Source organism: Hemibagrus wyckioides, linkage group LG07 (genome assembly GCF_019097595.1).
Source record: "Hemibagrus wyckioides isolate EC202008001 linkage group LG07, SWU_Hwy_1.0, whole genome shotgun sequence".
Taxonomy (NCBI): Eukaryota; Metazoa; Chordata; class Actinopteri; order Siluriformes; family Bagridae; genus Hemibagrus; species Hemibagrus wyckioides.
This window is the reverse complement of record NC_080716.1, coordinates 7,736,971-7,753,524: the sequence shown is the minus strand read 5'-3', so window position 1 is coordinate 7,753,524 and position 16,554 is coordinate 7,736,971. Positions and strand designations below refer to the sequence as shown.

The window sequence follows — 16,554 nt, the reverse complement described above, 5'->3', positions numbered from 1 at the left end:
AACAAAACACTGATTTATGATGCATTACTGGATTTAATGTGAAACTATTTTTTTAAAAAAAGAACAAAAACAAGCAACATTAACAGAATATTATATCTTAATTCTTATCTAGAACGACTTATTATTCAATGTGTTTATTCCCAGCATTGCGGTGACTTGTTTATCTCGTTTATCAGCTATATAGCGGAAATATTTAACATTTTTAGTCACCCTTATTTTGAAATATAATATTTCCGGTGGCCATTTTGGAAATCCAGCGAATGAAGTGCAATTCACAAATTGAATCCCAAATTGCTAACAGCTCCCTACCTAGGTACACTACAACGAGTAGCAATTTAGCAACGTCTGTCTGCTACGTAGTGCACTATTTATCCTTTAATGGGCCGTTTGGCATGCTGTCGCACGCTTGTCGTCATTACGGTATTACTCGCTTCAGGTTTTGATCTAAATTCTCTCTCGAGAGACGACTTAAAGAGCACTCTGGACCGCTTGAATGGACAGATAAGGTAAAATAGATATATTTATTTCTAGAACATATCTGTGTACACCTCGCACTTTAGTTACAGTGGCCGCATAGGTGGTTGGTAATAGCCAGCTAGCAGTTAGCTGTACTGGCTACCTGGCATTAGCTTGCAACAAGCTCAGTAACTCAAACTCGTTGCAGTGTAAAAGACTAACACGTCTAAACATTCCGGTTATTTTATTTTACTGTTTATATATGTATCATGTGTGAAACACGTTTAGAGTTATTATTTCCATCCCTCAGTCTGACCAGCAGTGTTGTCAGATTTGAACTTGCCACCATTACTACCTTTTATAAACAGATCATTTGACTGCTAATTTATTTAACATCGATAAACGTTTTTGTCAAACGCATTGGAGCAGAAATTGTTCTACAGTTTGCTTTCCCCCCCCCCCTCCTGGACATTCCGACACAGATTGGTTCAGACCCCACACACACTAGCGCACTCCTCAGTGTGTAAGTATAGTGAAATGCCCGCAGCCTTCACACACACTGTGTAGTACACTAGGGTGGAAAAAGTCTCGCGCTGGGAGTTTTAGGTCTCGCGGAATTTCCTTGCTATTTTTAAGCGCGTGCACGATGACAGCTGTGATTGTGCTCGCGCAGCAGCTCCAATTAGACGCCTTTTAAATATAGTCCCTCATATTACATGCGTGTTAAATCTCCTGGTGCGACAAATGGATACTGGATACTGTCTGTGTAATGCAATTTAACATAAAATAATAATAGGCGTTTCTTTATCTGTTACAAGCTCTCCAGGTGGTATTGTAAAAAAAGAAAGAAAGAAAAGACACGCACAGGAAGTAGATGCATGCCCACAGATTTGGGGACTTGTTCATCTACAGCAGAGGTGTTAAATCTTATCGGCAGGTAAGGGCTGGTATGGGTGCAGGTTTTCATTCCAATCCAGCAGGAGCCACACCTGATAATCAACTGATCTTGGGTTTCAGTAGACTCACTCAGGTGTGGCTTCTGCTCGGTTGGAATGAAAACCTGCACCCACACCGACACCCCTGATCTACAGAGTTCATCCAACGACATGAGGAGCAGAGACACCACAAGTCTCAGTTGTCATGTTAGGTGTCGAGTGGTGGAAAAGGAAAAGAATCATCAGCATGGAGGGAAAACAGGCAAGGGACCAAATATGTCTGTACTCTCAGGGTGGGAGTGATGTTGGCTGGCCTCAAGTGGCTCAGAGCAAGCCCATGCCTGGCCTTCACCCTTCATGGTTAAGGCTCTGGGTTGCTGACCAGAAGATCGGGGTTCAAGCCCCAGCACCGGCAAGCTGCCATTGCTGGGCCCTTGAGCAAGGCCCCCAACCTACCCTGCTCCAGGGGTGCTGTATCATGGCTAACCCTGCTCTCTGACCCCAATCCCCAAGGTCAGGATGAGCGAAGAAAGAATTTCACTGTGCAGTATATGTGACAAATAAATACAACTTAACTTCATGAGTTACTAGGTGTTGTATAATATTATAGAAGTGACTGAAATGGATGGGTGGAAATTGTCTGTTGAAGCCGTTGTAATGTCTGCGTGATGTATGCCGAGGTCGTAATACTCACTGGATACATGCATCCTCCAAGCCAACTATCTGCATCCTTCTGTCCAGTTTTACAGGATGTGCGTGACTTTGGGCTGCTTTCCGATCATCCCGGTCTGGTCCTGTGCAAATTCTATTGGATCACCAGCCTCTGATCATATTACCCAGTATCAGAATCAGTACATGAGCTGTAATCAGATCATCCTGTCAGTTACAGATTGGCTTTTGTATACGATCTTTAACGATCCTTCCGGGAAATGCAGCTCATTGTTTGTCAATTGTGTAAAATCACATTCGGGGTTCGTCAAAACAGCCGTGCCGTAAATCAGGAGACCTGACACTTGCTCAGATGCTTTAGTTGATGCTTGCGCTGAAGTACGTGTTGACATTTTGTAATTGAAGCAGCTGTGCAGTGCATTTGGACCACACACACTCGCCTGTTGTTGGCTCCAGTCATGTTTGTACTCTCTGGAGAGATGATCTATGCAGTGAGTGTCATGACTCATACTTCTCAAAGTGTGCAGAGTGTGAGTAGAGTAGAATAAAACTAAAGACGGTGGGAGTTATCGGAATACAATCCTGATGCAAAGAAGTGACAAAGATGTAGAGAATAATAGTCCAGGACATGTACACAGTGATAATACAGGATATAATGTACTGATGGTATTTAAGGGAAACCTCCACATTAAATATGTTTGTATCAGTGCTATGAAAACAGGTTCACTGTCTCCTGAAAACAAAACAGCTTCAGTGAGGTGTATAGTTCTATGAATGACCTCAAACATTATGCTCAAAGACGCAGAAAACAACTCGGGTATTTGCCATACGAGATGCTGAGCCTGATGGTTTTATTGGTGCAGGAAAGTTCTGTTTGAGCAGAGTTTACAGCTCAGGACGTGAGCGAGCTGGACAGACCAAAGAGCTAAACACTGCTGTGTTTAAAGAGAAGAAGCGAGGGCTAAATCCCACTGGCATGTTAACCGTAAACCGCCGCCAGGAAGTTTGGCTCATTTCACCCAAAACCTATTCCGTAAATAGACTGACAAATCTTCATGCAAATGGCATTAAACAACATATAATCTCATTTAAAAATCATTTCAAAAATAAAGCAAGGGTTGTGAAACTTCCAGTTTTCTGGTAAAACTCAACCGTGTCTGTCTTTTGTCAGTTTTGGACAGAATTAAAAAATTTTTAGGGTTGTGCTGCACTGAAGTTTTGCTTATTTTCTGGATTACAGTAAGTCATACTATGTTCTAAACCACATCGGAAATTCTGCATGACTTAAGTGCTGGATTTGGTTTAAGGCAGATATTTCTGGAAATGATTCAGTTTGTGGGAGACTTCCTTTACGTCTTACTTATAGCACAAAGACTGAAGATGCAGGCAGACAGCGAACGCGTGTCAGTGTCTTGTACTGAAACTCGACACACACACAGGGAGCTCTGTGGATGAGCTGAACCCTTATGTCAGTCTTATATATAGGCTCTTATTAGCAAAGTAGTTTAGTGTTGTTCCTGGTCCGTATGCAGCGTATAAGATCAGAATAGTTCTGATTTTATGTGAGCGTTCTCATAAAGTTTAATCTGCCTTGCTGTTTATGCCTGTGTCTGGTTTTCTGAAGCGCTGTGTGAGATGTTGGGCTTCAAAGAGATGCTTCAAAGGTGTGTGTGTGTGTGTGAACTGTTTTGTAAAGCTTTTATGATTCTATTTTCCAGTCGTGAAGCTGCTGTTTTTTTCCCCCCTTGAGGTTTTACTCTCTGTTCATCCTCGACTCTTTATTCTGTCACCACTTGATATTTTTCTATCCAGAATCTCTGGTAAAATAAAATGCGGTTCGTGTTTTCTTTTTAAACCCATCGAAGCCAATTCATACTGAAAGTGTCTCAGAGAACCGCTATTCTTCTGCATAAATGAATACTGAAAGCAGCATGACTTTGTGAGACCCTAGTGCACATGAGTAAAGCAGAAAATCCAGAGGCACATTCTTATACATTATGAAACAAATTTAAACTCATGCTCGACATCGTTGCTGTAAGTGTAGCCTGTAGCTACAGAAACAAAAGACTTCATTCTAATGATATTATTCCCTCACCCTGTGTTTCCTGTAATGCTTTTAAGTGACCCTTCATCATTACATCCGGTTAACGGTGGGCTAACGGTGCATTAAACCTAACTCAGAATTAGGCTATGTAGTTTTGAGCTGTGATTAGCAATGATACGTTTATGACTTTCAAAACAGACTGTGTGCTTATTGATATCTCCAACTCGCATGTCTGTGTTGCCTTCTCTAAGGTAAATATTACTGTAATTGCATTTAACATACTGAAGTGACGTTTCATTTACTGCTAGCGGTGTGAGCAGCTGAAAGCTGAACTGATTGGCATGCCTGCATTTCGTGTGTCATGGAGAAAAGAACTAAATGACACTCTTCAGTACATTTCACTCCATATCCACAAGGAACTCGCATCCTCTCGTGCGGACTCGCCTCTTCAGCTCAGGGTTTAGGACCGGGGACAGAGATGACCATGTCTGGAGCTTTTCTGAGGATTTGGATATTTGTTTTGGAGCTTTGTCCTACTGAAAGATCCTGCTATGACCTAGTAGAGGTTTTAATACAAGTCCCCTGGTCATTCATAGAGTCCATGTATTCTGACGAGGTTCCCAGGCCTGTATTTCTGGGAAGTTTAAAAAACTTCTACCAATCTCAGCTCTTGTCACTGTCTTTGGGGGAAACTGGGGGCTTGTGCAGGGCTCTGAACTCTGAACAATGTAAAGTGTCGGCTGCTTGCAGCTTCTCAGACTCCTCTTCACCACCACCACTGCCAGTTCATCATCTGTGATGCTATCATCAGCTCTCCAAGGTCCTCATGGCTTAGCATACCCACCTGCCCATAACCAAAAAAATTATAATCTAAATTGGTGTAATACAACCTGAACTGCATAAACTGTTTTTAATAGTTGTGTTTGCACTTCAAGAGAAATGTGGGAGAGACCTTTTAATCTCTGATTCATCTCACACTGTTATGGGTGTGACATTTTTATCAAACTACTCAGGCTTCATTCCTGGCTACAATTACAGTGTATGTCTCTGTGTTTTGGGTTTTTTATTGAACTGATTGGTTGCGGAAACACCCTGCACCCTTGTTAGAAGAGACGGCTTCCAGCCAAATAAATTACGATCTCAAATGCCGTCAGCAAATATAATTAAGAGTTATAGAGTCAAAACCAGTTCACGTGCATGACTGGTTAGACATACAAACCATTAACTCTTCACTTCTTCTCCTTCCACCAAGCACATCTTTCAATGTACTTATACTAGCTCCGTCTGCAGGTCCAGATGTCTGGTGTTAGTGTTACAGCTTGATTGTCAGGATTCTTATTCTCCTTTTTTTGTTTTCAGTCAGCAGGTAGAAAACCTGTTGATTAATACAAATAATGTGCAAAGTCTGAAAGTCTTTGGAACCAAATTATGATGCCTGTGAGACCTGACTTGACCAGATAGGAAACAATTGAAGGTCAAGCAGCTTTTTACATTGCACAGGAGATAACAGTGAATTTGTGAAAATCATGTCTGAATCTTCTATTGATAATTCTGATATGTCTCTTTGTTTGTTAGAAGAATTTGGACGTTCTCAGCATGTTACCCAGACTTCTCATAAAAAGGCAGTACAGTAATCCCCCGTTTTATAAATGAAAATCTGTGATACCCGGTTTTATTGTTTAAGCCATAAATGACCCACCCACACTCTTTAAACACACACAGAAAACATTTGCAGCATATAGCGAGATGAATTTTGGGCAAATTCGTAGAAATATTACATTTACAGTGAGTACTTTATGTATGTATGTTCCTTGCCAGAAACCTTAGAAGGTGCAGAGACGTACTAGGGCTTGCAGAAAAACTGTAAAAATACAGCGTACACAGAACAAAACCAAACACTCGGGACAGTGACACGCGAAAGACTGGGATGCTGGAGTATTCTGCTTCCCTTTTCCTTTTTCCAATCGCACACACAGCCAGCAGCAGCCAATCAAACCATGATTAAATGAATGGGGCATTCTGATTGGCCGGACCCGTTCCTCCAGCTGTACTGTATTTTGATTTTCAGCATCCCCACACCGCGCTTTCCTAAACAACGCTACGCTGTACAGTATTTGATATATTATTAACATTTTACTTTATTTTAATTAATGTTATATTAATGTAATTAATGTAATATTTGTAACTATTTATGTAATAATGTAATATTTTGTAATTAATAATGATATTTTTATTAATAAATTACCTTATTTCAACATAAAAATAATTCACTATAAGGTTTGTGGATACCGCGTTATTCCCGGGAAAATCCGCAAAAAAAAAAAAAAGAGTTATGTTCCAAATATAAATCTGCGCTATACCGGGACCGCGATATATAGAGGGGGATTACTGTATCCTCAATCTCAGCCCTAAAACAGCATTATTACAGTCACTGATGGGGCTGTGTGACATGGTGATGCATATCAGAGGACGATAGGAAAATCTTTACATTGTCACAAGTCGCTAAAGCCACTACTAGCGGTGTGCTGTAACAAAAACAAGCATTGAGGAAGACAAAACACCTAGACCAGGAAGTTGTGCTTCTGCTGTTTGCGCGGGGTTTGGGTGTAACACTTTCAGACAGAAAACAGTCGTTTGTAAGCAATGCCACAAGTCAGTCACAGTTCTTTCATCAATTTTTAGAGAAAATGGATCTGAAATGTGAAATAGAAGTCCATATTGTGATGGAAGTCCTCCCACACACATTTTGTTTGCTCACGCATTGTTTTTAGATGTTGAAATGTCAAAGTTGTGTAGTCTTTAATATGGCGTGGATCCTCGGATCCACTATGAGTTATATTGTCTTTCAAGCTCTCGTGGAAACAACCTTGGGTGCCTATTTATTGTATTTTTGTTTTACTTATTAACGCTAATGAAGTGGATGTCACAGCAGCTAAAACTGTCTCTATATGCTATAATCACATCACCGCTACTGTGTAAGAGCAACGCTGATCCATTCGCAACTATAGGCCGATATCAACTGCTCTGCTTCTCAACTTACTTCAGACATCTGCAAAACACAGCTAATTACATGAAGTATTACATACTGTGGCTAGCTCTTACTACGACATGTACCAGTTTAATGTCAGAATTAATCACAGCAGTGAAGCAGCTCTTGTCAAAGGCATTACTGTGTACAGATTCTGTTTTAACGCCTTTATATGGGAGTGCTTAATGAACCATCAAGAGTGATGAGATCAGAAGCTGCAGTGGTTGATATTGTCACACGAGGTGGCAAGAGTTTGATTTTAATTGACTTGAAAAGACAGAATTGTCCTTTTGTGCATTAACAATTATAGAATTAGCCCCAAAGTGGACACAGTGGCTTATTGTTTAACATGTTTGCCCTGCACCTCTGGGGTAAGGGGCCCTGTATGAATGGGCGAGTGTGTGTGTGTGTGTGTGTGTGTGTGTGATCCACAAGTTTCTGTTTTACGTCTTGTGTTATTTAGTCTTTACGTGCCTCTGTTTGGCATTATCCTATGAAAGCATAAGTCTTTCATATACTGATGATACTCAGCTGTATCTGTCTGTAGTTGTCTGTCTTTCTCTTTCACACACTCTCATTTTCTCTCTTGCTTGTTGAGTGGCTTGAGAAAACACAACTGTTGGGAGAAGTCAGCATGTCTCAGCTTACCCAGCTCTGTTGTGTCTCCAATGGAGTGAACAGGTCTGAAACATGGGTGTAATTACCTAAAGTAGGTCAAATAAAGTTGGTTCTTATTATTAACAATAATTGATCACATATTTTGTCCAAAGCCATTTTGTAACCCATCTTTACCCAGGCTGCAAGTAATTCTGGCATTGACGAAGCATTATGCATTGGCATGAGAGTCATGTAAAACATCAGCTGATGAATGACAAGCAAGAAAAATGATTCCTTCCAGACATGTGATTATAATCTTTATTTATTCTGCAGTTCAGGCTTTTTAACTCAGGCTGCCTGTGACAAAAGTCTTCCATTCATTCAGCATTGCATTTCAATTCTGTACTTTTTTTGCCAGGAGTGTTTTTTTCCCTTTAAAGCGTACAGGCTTTCTATTTTGGACTGTCAGATTTTTATAACTGTATCACAATCCTGTGTTTTCTCTGCCTGGGCTTTTAACATCACAGGCTGTGATTGTAGTTTAAGGCACAAACCCAATAGGTCATCCCTAGAAATTTGTAAGTGTTTGCTCAATAAAAAAACCTAAAATGCAGGTCTCTGTCATCTGCTGGCAAGTAACAGCATGTCTCATTGTCTTGTCCTGACAATGATTACATTGGAGAGTCCAGTGGCTGGTGAGGCAAAAGCAGTTTGAGTGACAGGGGCATGGCAGCAGGAACAAAGGCAGAAGGAGTTGCGCTATAACTTTAGCCTGTTTTTTTCTGTTACTTGTTACTGATTTGTGTTTTGACTTTCAGGGGCACCGGCGGGATGGACATCACGAGCCGCTGCACCCTGGGCGACCCCAACAAGCTGCCGGAGGGCGTGCCGCAGCCAGCCCGCATGCCCTATGTGTCGGACAAGCACCCACGGCAGACTCTGGAGGTGATCAACTTGCTGCGTAAGCACCGTGAGCTGTGTGACGTCGTGCTGGTGGTCGGTGCCAAGAAGATCTATGCACACCGCGTCATTCTCTCAGCCTGCAGCCCCTACTTTAGGGCCATGTTTACTGGTGAGCTGGCCGAGAGTCGCCAGACCGAGGTGGTGATCCGTGACATCGACGAGCGCGCCATGGAGCTGCTTATCGACTTCGCCTACACCTCACAGGTCTGACATTTAGGTTGTAAAACATGAAAGTCTGGGGAATTAATATGAACGTGTCATTGCTTTTGAATCTTATTTCTTATGAATGATGAATTCAGTAGATAGGATTGATTTTCTTTTATTTGTCTGTGCTACATGTTGGCACTGATCATGTGTGAGAAACTAACTGCAGGTGTATTTGTGGCACTCAGGTGACCGTGGAGGAGGGGAATGTGCAGACGCTGCTGCCCGCTGCCTGCCTGCTGCAGCTGGCTGAAATCCAGGAGGCTTGCTGCGAGTTTCTCAAGCGCCAACTCGACCCGTCTAACTGCCTGGGCATCCGTGCTTTTGCTGACACGCATTCATGCCGAGAGTTGTTGAGAATTGCTGACAAGTTCACCCAGCACAACTTTCAGGAGGTAAAGGGCTTCCTTACAGCTCAGCGTATGAGTCCGTGAGAGAAAGTAGTGGAAGTAGTGATATAATAATAATAATAATAATAATATATGACATACCACAATAATTAGCATGGGTAGTGTGATTCTTTTTCTTATAATAATAATAATTATTATTATTATTATTATTATTATTATTAATGGTTCACAAAGGCACAACTAGTAGTCTAGCTGACTCACAACTCCAGGGTCTACAGTTCGAACCCGAGCTCAGGTTACTGTCTGTACAATTTCTGTGCTTCCCATGTTCATGTGGGTTTCCTCCCAAAACATTGCAGTATGAGGACTGGCTACTCATGACTAAATGACGGTGTGAATGTGTCTGTACATGGAACTGTGTGATAGATTACGGTCCCATTCTGGGTGCATTCCCACCTCACACCTAGTATTCTCATGATCCACTCTGGAGCCACCACAACCCTGAGCCATTACTGAAGGTGAATGAAGTGTTTTGAGAAAGTTGAGACATTTATGAAAGATTAGAATAAAACAAGAATGCCTGTCTCTTGGCCAAAGGTTTGTTAACTGTGTCACTAATCGTACCATTTTGATTAACAGTGGAGTGAAGGGAAAAGCCTAACTGAATCTGAGCTCAGGTTCGAACTGTATACCCTGGAGTTGTAAGTGACCAAGAGAGAAAGAAGCTAACAAGCCTGTTAATCATTACAGTGTCCAACTGCAGGAGATTCTGTAATGTTCTCAGTAATACTGATGCTGGAGAATTAAACCTGTGAAGAAAGTCTTTGTTACTTCAGGGTTGCGATTGTTGCTCAGTCTCAGGTTGAGTAAGATTGAGGGCGACATCCCTGTGCTAAATTTAGCGATGCTCCCTGGGAATAAACTATATTATGTGTCTCCCTTTTTTCCACGAGCGTCATGTTTAATAGACGAAGAATCAGACCCCTGTTTTATTTTTACTCCAAAGTTTTGATCCAAGCATTTGTTAAATCTATCAAGTAATAATTATCATTTAACTCTGAATAGCCTTTTAAACACACAAATTACCATTCCACTGCTCCTTTTCTGTTTTTCTTTCTCCATAATCAGCCTTTTTGTTATACTCTTCACTATAATCACCTAATAACTTGAGACTATGTGAATAAGACATTTCTTTCGGGTTGTTTTGCAATGTTTCATTGTTTGGTTAGCTAACTGAAACTCTTAAATAAGTTTAACGTAGATGTTAGCGTGCATCCAGCTGTGTTGAGGTTCTCATTTTGTTTTTGGATTTCTCCCTATAAACTGTTTTAGGTTCATGCAACAGCTCTGTTATAACAGGGTGTAGTCTACTTGCACTTGTAGTGCATGAGTTTTGGCTACGTGTTACTTGTTGGCTTACAAGTTGCACTGCAAACGAAACATTGGCATCTGTATATCCTCAGTGTTTATACTGAATTTATTGACATGATTATGGCAGAACTGGCGACCTACAGTGTTTACAATCACTGTCTCACTGTCATGCAGATTGCCCTGTTTTCAACGCCCTCCATTAGGTCTCGTTTCATTTTTTGCCTCAACAATATGGCCGTGAGTTTGTGAATTCAGTCCATTTGATTGGTTGTCAGTGGGTGGACAGAAATTGTCCACAAACAACAGAACTAAAACAAAACTGATTTATCCACATATTCGCTGGCTGACATGATGAGAGATTGTGATACATGTGGTTAATGTGTATACACACCTGAAGACTTGCTATGGCAAAAAACTTGATTACGACTTTTACCGCTGACTGATACAGAGCATTGATGCTACGTTCAAACAACTGCTACAAAACATTATGGAGGGAGAGCGTGTGTAAAATTCAGCATTGTGTTCTCTACTGATCATGTTCACTTTACTGTCTTGAATCTAAAGCGATTTGGTGCAGCGATGACCAATATGAAGTTACACTTTTATCAATTTTGTCACATCCACTTGTCGCTTATGCCTCTGGACGTCGTCAGCTCTCATTGAAAATGAATGATCTCCTGTCGTGTTGTGGCTGTGTTTGTGAACGGAGCAGTTTAAATCTGTTTATATACAGTGTAAGCCGTGTGTGTTACTATAGAAATGATAACACGTTGAAACCAGCATATTATTTATAAGCCTTGCAGTCTAAACGGCTGTTATTGAAATTAAGAGCTTCAGACCAGTCAGAACCAAGCATTTAACAAAGCTGTGGTGTTTTATCATTGCTTAGTTTAAGCGTATTGATCATGCCATAGAATGTTCTCCTCTATGTGATTCTCCTCCTTCTATTTCTATTACAGTGAAGCTGAATTATTGATCCCTCGATCATTCATCCCCTTTCTCAGCCTAGTGTTTTTGTTTTTTGATGCAGCAGAAATAAATTTCATATCACTTTGGCAGTTACTCACAGTTACTCAACAGGGTGATATGTTATTGTGGCATGATGGATTGATTCTCGGTCTGTTTTTCTTCAGGTCATGGAGAGTGAAGAGTTCATGCTGCTCCCAGCCAATCAGCTGATCGACATCATTTCGAGTGACGAGTTGAACGTGCGCAGCGAGGAGCAGGTGTTTAACGCCGTCATGGCCTGGGTTAAATACAGCATCCAAGAGCGGCGGCTTCAGCTGCCTCAGGTCAGCTGTTACACACATCTTACCCCTAGGCTGGATGTAGTACTGCTTAACACTGTACTTCAACACTCATATTTTCTTTCATAGTAAAGGTTATGCTGCTCTACTTTTTTTTTAATTCCATGTGGTGTAGTCTTAGCTATTTAGATAACCAATAAAAAAATGATAGTGCTTGCTAAAATTTTAACTAGCTAGCTGTTGAGTCTGAGGGTTAACTGTAACTCCCCCCCCCCCCCCAGGTCCTTCAGCATGTCCGCCTTCCTCTGCTGAGCCCCAAATTCCTCGTAGGAACGGTGGGCTCGGATCCACTAATTAAGAGTGATGAGGAGTGTAGGTGTGTATGTGCTCCATCAATCGTTCTGTTTACTGAAATGTTACATAGTCAAACTGCAATAATCAAAACCAGATAAAACCTATCTAGTAATCTGGATGGATGACCTTTTGCTTTTACATTGTAGTTTTGAAGCAACTCAGAGTAACTTTATTTCTTCTCAGGGACCTGGTGGATGAAGCGAAGAACTATCTTCTGCTTCCTCAGGAACGGCCGCTCATGCAAGGACCCCGGACCCGACCTCGCAAGCCCATTCGCTGTGGAGAGGTTTTGTTTGCCGGTAGGTGGATTGTAAATTAATGAGTGAAAAAGAATATTTCAGTTCTTAATACAGAGTGTAATTTGCAGCTGTGGGTGTATATGTGTGCTCAGTAGGGGGATGGTGCAGTGGCGATGCTATCTCAAGTGTCGAACGCTACGACCCTCAGACTAACGAGTGGCGCATGGTGGCGTCTATGAGCAAGCGGCGCTGCGGAGTCGGCGTCAGCGTCCTGGACGATCTGTTGTATGCTGTCGGTGGCCATGATGGCTCTTCTTACCTGAACAGTGTAGAGAGGTGAGCATTACATGTTTATTTACACAGATTATATGCATTGCAAAAGGTTCCTGCATTAACAGTTAAACGTACATAAAGACTTAGAGCAGTGCTTGTCCAAAACACATTCTCATGCTGGTGTGATAGCTCAGAAACACACAGACACATGAATAGCACAGAAATGAAAAGTACTGAAGTGATTTGAAGGAGATGTGAATACTTAACAGAGTTGGGAGTCTTTAACAGGGCTGTGAATATTTAAGCTCAACTTAACTTTGAAAGCTCAAAATTAAAGTTATCCTATCCCCAGCATGGGACACATTACATGATTATTGAAAGAGAAATGTAATAATCTGGCTGCTTGTGATTTTGGTGTTGTCTCTTTACACTTTTATTGTATTGTTGAATCGATAGTAAGTGTAATGTAAAGAGATTAATGTATTTGTAATGTAAAGCTCAGACGGCTGCAGCTTTAGTTATACTGCATGTCATAAAGAAACTATAACAATGCTGCCCTCTGGTGTTTCTTTTGAGGTATGACCCTAAGACTAACCAGTGGAGCAGTGATGTGGCGCCCACCAGCACATGCAGGACCAGTGTGGGAGTCGCTGTGTTAGGTGGTTACTTGTATGCGGTTGGTGGACAGGATGGAGTCTCGTGTCTCAACATAGTTGAAAGGTGATTAAAGCTAAAAAAATAATCACGGTGATTTGGACAAATATGCACGAATATAGTGTCTGACCTCTATCAGGAAAAGAAAATTCCAATATCATTTTTATTTTTGTCCTAATTGGGGTTTAGCTCTTATCAACTGCATGATGGGTATGAACAAAAGAACATATTCGTTATGAGACAACTTATGTGTGACTGAATAACATATAATGTCACAACAACTTGGAACAAGAAAACTGAAGGATAATCGAATGTTAGATTACATATGACTGCATTATTTAGGCTGCTGTGTTCTTTAGTTGCAGTATGTTTGTTGCATATGAGATGACTATTAATATGTTGTTTTTCTTTAAAGATATGACCCTAAAGAGAATAAGTGGACACGGGTAGCATCCATGAGTACACGGCGCTTGGGGGTAGCAGTAGCCGTTCTAGGAGGGTTCCTCTATGCAGTGGGAGGCTCAGACGGCACCTCCCCTTTAAATACAGGTAAGGATTTGTATTTCCAAGACTAGCATGTAATGATTATGTACCAGTCTCAAAATGACTTTGAGAACGGTAGTTATGTTACACATTTACTTCAGACCCAGAAGTCTACTTAGTGTTTGATTTAAATGCACTGTGACTAATTAACCTCTCCTCAGACTCTCATGGCATTTGATTGACACAAGCCTCATTGTGCCTTTTGACTCGTCTGATCACTCTGCTTTTACATCAGTGCTGAGATAATCTCTGAGGGTTTTCTTCTGGGCAGTATTTCTTACTTTTTTTGGATTATCCTTAAAAAAATACAACCATGTCTGCTGCCATTTCTACAGTGTCAGCCATAGTGAGTGTGTGTTCAGATGATCTGCAGCTGGCATTTATACTGTTTACAAACCGAATTTATTAGGCTTATGCATATTTCCCTATGTCAAGTAACTAAACTAACAACTTGATCAATGTACATCATTCACTGCTCAAGGAAAGCAGACTTGGCCAGTTAAAACCTTTTTACAGCCATGGATCTTAAACTGATGCCTTATTTACTTAACATGACCTCAGCATAGGCAATGCTATAAAGTAAATAAAACTTTTCACCATTGTCAAAGCTCATTACTTTTCTTCATTTTGGCTGCCAAATTCAACCACAGTGACAGCAGACTAATTGTACAGTATATGTTTGTTTTGCACACATATAACCAAATACAGGCAAGTCCCCAAGGTGCAGTTCTCTAGTACTCTCCCATTGGTGGATTTTTAATCCAGTGTTACAGCTTCAGGAAAAAAAAATGTAGGTTTAAAAGAAAATAAATAAAAATCCTGGTATGTTTTCTGTCATCTGCAGTAGAGAGGTATAACCCTCAGGAAAACCGCTGGCACACAGTATCACCAATGGGCACGCGGCGGAAACATCTGGGCTGCGCCGTCTACCAGGATATGATCTACTCAGTCGGAGGCCGGGACGACACCACAGAACTGAGCAGCGCTGAGAGATACAACCCGAGAACCAATCAGTGGTCTCCTGTGGTCGCCATGACGTCCAGACGGAGCGGGGTGAGCACTTCGTTGTTAATTCGCCTCAAGCTTAGGAACATAAATCTCCAGGGTTGATGTCAGATGTGTTTTTTGGCTTTCAGGTGGGTTTAGCTGTGGTGAATGGCCAGTTGATGGCAGTCGGTGGATTTGATGGCACTACTTACTTGAAGACGATAGAGGTCTATGATCCTGACGCTAACACATGGAGGTAATTAAATACACAGTGAATGTGGGTTCATGAAACTTTGTACCTTTTGCCATCAGAACCAGGCAGACCAGCACTTGATTATTGTGGCTTTTGACTAATCTGCACTTTTCCTCCTCTTTAGGCTATACGGTGGAATGAACTACAGGAGATTAGGAGGGGGGGTCGGCGTCATTAAAATGACTCACTGTGAATCCCATATATGGTAATAGCCTCATCCACCTCCTTATAAGATGCCTCACTTATAGCTTGTGTGCCTCTCATTGAGACATTAAGGAAAAAGAAAAGACTCCATTATTTAAGACTATTGCTTTACATCAGAAGCCAATGAGATCACGAAGGAGAGGATGAACATCTGTCGCTCTCATGAGCTGATCTGTGAAGACTTTCACATTCAGGACGGGATTTCATCGCTCCTTTCATAGGACCTGCTCATAGCCAAAGGCTAGCTTCCATCTGAGAGAGAGATAGAGAGAGCTGACTCTCACTTCAGCATTGCTCCTGTCAGACACAGGATAAAAAAAGAGTCACATTTAAAGATACACTTTCTGGAAGGATCTGTACTGCCGAGTATTTGTGTTTTTGGTTCTTTGGTAAGCTGATGCTGCATGAGGTGGTGTCACAGCTTCATGCTCATATGGACAGTAGCTTGTCTGAATGGTGTTTTAATCTTGATGAACTGGATGCACTGTGATTTTTTTTTTTTCCCCTTTTTTTTGTGCAGTTTCTTTCGTTTTTGTTTTTCTTCCACGGATTCAGCCAAGCATGTGTTTTTTTTTGTTTTGTTTTTTTCTCTTTGGTATAGTGGTGCTTTCTAAACCAGTAGAATATGGAATATGCTGCGAGCCTTTTTTGAAGTTGCAAATGAATGAAGGCGCATGCAAGTCATTTCTCATAAGCGGTTTCTACCATTTCAACACTTTTTTTTTTCTTGTTTATTTTATTATATGATGGATCAGTCTGTGCACTTTAATCAAAGACAAGTTCAGTTTGGTCACTGATCTGTTTTAAACACAGTGAGAATTATGCTGTTTTTTTTGTTTTGTTTTTTTTAAAGAATGTTGTTGGATTTATTATGCATTTACATTTTGAGTTTGTTACAGATGCTGGGTGATTTTTGTTTAGTTTTTTCAGAGATTATGAAAACAAACGGTTCCCAGTGTTGGTCTGCGCACATTGCATCAAAATGTTGATTTACTAAATAAAAGGGATGCATTTTGAGCTGTTACACAGTTTACATGAGTCTTGGCTGTTGGTCAAGATTATGTTAAAGGTTTTATCATGATGATTTAACATGTTTTTACCTCAAAGTGCTAGTTCCCACCCACAGCAGCTACCAAGCATTGAGGGTGAAGGACAATCCCATCTTCAAACCGTTAGCCAAGCT

At 41.1% G+C, this 16,554-nt stretch overlaps 1 protein-coding gene across 1 annotated transcript; it reads left to right on the top strand.

The window, feature by feature from the left end:
* The first annotated feature begins 362 nt into the window (after positions 1 to 362).
* On the top strand, positions 363 to 16,413 carry klhl20 (kelch-like family member 20). The gene is made up of 12 exons (XM_058395734.1): positions 363 to 506; positions 8,548 to 8,896; positions 9,085 to 9,291; positions 11,751 to 11,909; positions 12,146 to 12,240; positions 12,402 to 12,517; positions 12,610 to 12,793; positions 13,307 to 13,450; positions 13,800 to 13,933; positions 14,772 to 14,980; positions 15,064 to 15,170; positions 15,292 to 16,413. The coding sequence occupies exons 1-12, from the start codon at positions 379 to 381 to the stop codon at positions 15,374 to 15,376; spliced, it is 1,917 nt and encodes a 638-aa protein (XP_058251717.1). The 5' UTR covers positions 363 to 378; the 3' UTR covers positions 15,377 to 16,413.
* Positions 16,414 to 16,554: the final 141 nt, after the last annotated feature.

Coding starts and splice junctions, on each gene's coding strand:
- klhl20 (XM_058395734.1), top strand. CDS start 379: ATGGGCCGTTTGGCATGCTGTCGCACGCTTGTCGTCATTACGGTATTA. Junction 12,518..12,609: donor TGGAGAGGTTTTGTTTGCCG/GTAGGTGGATTG, acceptor ATGTGTGCTCAG/TAGGGGGATGGTGCAGTGGC. Junction 12,794..13,306: donor TACCTGAACAGTGTAGAGAG/GTGAGCATTACA, acceptor GTTTCTTTTGAG/GTATGACCCTAAGACTAACC.